The sequence below is a fragment of the Gastrolobium bilobum genome, unplaced genomic scaffold, assembly GCF_033153095.1.
Source record: "Gastrolobium bilobum isolate Gb01-03AN ecotype WA unplaced genomic scaffold, APGP_CSIRO_Gbil_v1 utg50654, whole genome shotgun sequence".
NCBI classification, from domain to species: Eukaryota; Viridiplantae; Streptophyta; class Magnoliopsida; order Fabales; family Fabaceae; genus Gastrolobium; species Gastrolobium bilobum.
This window is the reverse complement of record NW_026895835.1, coordinates 152,932-155,999: the sequence shown is the minus strand read 5'-3', so window position 1 is coordinate 155,999 and position 3,068 is coordinate 152,932. Positions and strand designations below refer to the sequence as shown.

The 3,068-nt window shown below is 30.0% G+C and overlaps 1 protein-coding gene across 1 annotated transcript; it reads right to left on the bottom strand.

Annotated features, from left to right (window-relative positions):
* Positions 1–1,602: 1,602 nt before the first annotated feature.
* On the bottom strand, positions 1,603–2,058 carry LOC133296282 (S-protein homolog 5-like). Its single transcript, XM_061495232.1, has one exon. The coding sequence runs from the start codon at positions 2,056–2,058 to the stop codon at positions 1,603–1,605; it is 456 nt and encodes a 151-aa protein (XP_061351216.1).
* Between the last annotated feature and the right edge of the window lie 1,010 nt (positions 2,059–3,068).

The following is a 3,068-nucleotide window of genomic DNA, read 5'->3' as shown; positions in this document are numbered from 1 at the left end:
ATAGATAACGTTCAAGATACATATCTCAATCTTATTATTATTGGAAAAAAAATAGTTATAATGAGAACATGGATTTATGTTTTTTCTGTTACAATAACAATTATAATATATTATTATTATGACAATTGAGTTTTGATAAATATTACAAGGGTTTTATAATTTTCATTTAACATGAGAATTTGAATTTTTCTACACACCCTTCGATTTTCGTGCCAACGTGGGTCCTACATATAATTTTTTTCTAACATATGGGTCCCACATGTTTTTTGTCTCTACAACATGAGAATTCAATTCTCATGTTGCATGAGAAATATAAAACCCATATTACAAAGACTTTAAGTTTCATTATATATATATATATATATATATATATATATATATATACATGAATATTTTTTATTTTAGATAATAGGATCGATCTTACGATCCGTGTCGATCGTACGATTTACGATTTTTTTACTCCCTTTCGATCTTAAGTAAGATCTCGATTTTAACAACCTTGTCTGTAACACTCGGTTAATTACACCCTATAGCGCAATATTTTCTTCCTAGGGTTATAAATGTGGGGCAAGCACCCAAGGGCGGACCGAGGGAGGGGCTAGGGTGGGCGGCCCCCCCTCCCCCAAAAAAAAATTTGAAGAACTTTTTTTAACATAAGTATAATGCAAGAAACTTCCATTTTCCCTCTCCATTAATGTGAAGTAGTTTTCTCCCACATAGAATTTATAAAAGCTTCTTTATATTCTCAGGTCCTATATCTATTGAAACTTCTCTAACTCTTAATGTATTTTTCTCCCTCAACGAAAGTTAACGAAATGAACATAACAATAACAAAGAGTGCAGTTCAAATTCTTGTTGGCGCAGACTCGGTGGTAACAGTTAGCATATGGAATTAGTTTTAAATTATGGGAAAAGATCTGTCTACATTTTTTTTTTTTTTTTTTTACAAATTACTCTAAGAGCCTGTTTGAAATCCTCTTATTTTTAAGTTAGAAGCTACTTATAAGCTAAAGCTAAAAAAAGAGCTTAAAGAAAAGTTAAAAACTGTTTGGTAATTACAAAAAAAATTAATTTAAAAGTTACTTAAAAACACATATTTTAAGAAAATTATCTCTATATCTATCTTTATAACTCTTCATTTAAAAAAACACATAATTCAAGAAAATCAGATAAGAGCTTAAAAAAAATTTCCTCCCAGGAACTTTTAGCTTTCGACATTTTTCTTCATTATAAAAAGAAAAGAGTTTTTCGTTATAAGAACTTTTCTCAAAACATGTCTGGCTTAGTTTATGCTTACAAGTAGCTTCTAACTTAAAAAATAGAGAATTCAAACAGGCACAAATATTTAATTATTCGTATTTTGGCCTTCCATATATTATATTTGAAGAGAGAACAAATGTTTAATTTTTAGCCCCCACAAAAAAAAAATTTGGGTCCGCCACTGCAAGCTCCCCAAGACAAAATACGAATTCGAACAAATGATTCATCACTTCTAGATTAAAAACAAAACGGGCATATAAACATAATATGTATCAAAGCAATCCATGAAATATTATTCGATTATTCTTGAATCTGAAGAAGTACAATAGGAAAATAAACAAGTTACACTTCAAGAGTGTTATTCCCTTTACTAAGATGCCTCCCTCCGTGAGCTATTGTGTTCCAGTGAAAGCAATCAAGATCATCTTTTCTAACAAGACATGGTCCCGTTGCATAAATATGCCAAACACAAAAAGTGCAGTTATCTCGCACTTGATCATAAATGTCAAAATAGTGAGAACCTGTTCTCCAATTAAAGCTGCAATAATACAGCTTATTCAATATCAAAGTAATCTGAAACTCGAAACTGTATGTTTGTCCAACCTGCAATACTTGAAACCCAAGATCATGATTCTTGTCTTTGCAATGAAGACCGAGCAACATATTAGTTAATTTGTTGGTGATTAGAACTTTCACATTGTCAGTAAAAATTCCACTCTCACCAGCCTTGAACTTTGAAGCCAAAAGTATGGTTAAGAACATAGAGAGTGGTAACATAATTCTGGAGACCGAAACCATAATGGCACAATGGTTTGATACAATAATTTAAGAACAAACGATATATGGTTAAAAGCATAGGGAGTTTCTTGTTATGTAGAGATGGAGATGATGAAGCGTTAGATTCTTCCCTTCCCTCAATTACTCATAATTATGGGATATAATAAGTGTCTTAAAAATAGTAATATAAAAATAGAATCATTTACTACATTTCTTTTGTGTGTTTAATGTAATATTAGATATTTCCCGCTAATTAAGTATAAAAACAACAAATTTATTTTACAATGCGTTACTTTTAGTTAATTCAATTTATTTAGGTGACAAAAGTCAAAATATGTCTTTATGTCTCCCTTGTTTGTTTTTAATTTTTCTGACATCTGTATTTACTATAAAATTATTTTATAATAACATTTTCTAAATGAGATGTTATATATAGAAAAGTAATACAAAAAAGTGTACAAAGTTTTTCATCATATTTTTCGGTATTATTAAATTAATTGGTGCGAAAGTGATTGAACTCTAGTTCCTTTATGTGTCTTTAATGCGCATGTTTATGAGATGTTCAATTGCTCTGTGACTGCAGTTAATATGACCACAATTAATATCATTAACACAATTAGCCACAAAAGGGATTAAGGAGAGTGGATCATCTCGTGAAATGTTATAAAAATCACTTCCATTATTACGTATTTATTACAGTTTTGGAATAATTACACATTTATTACACAATGTGTCGCCCCTTTAAGGCGTCACATCCTTAGGGTAAACGTCTCATTTAGGCGTCTCTCATCAGGTGTTGACACGTGTCAACACCAATCACGCATAAATTGAGTTTCAATCAAGAGACAATCATGCCTAATTTAGGTAATTTTATTTTTGAAAAACATTCATAAGCCATCATTAATTTCAGACCACGAATATTAACTAAGAAGCTTATAGCACTAATCATTAATTTCAAAAATAATATCCTTCTTCCTTAGAGATTTATAATATTTATTTTATTATTTCCTTTATTTCTACAGATTTTTCAA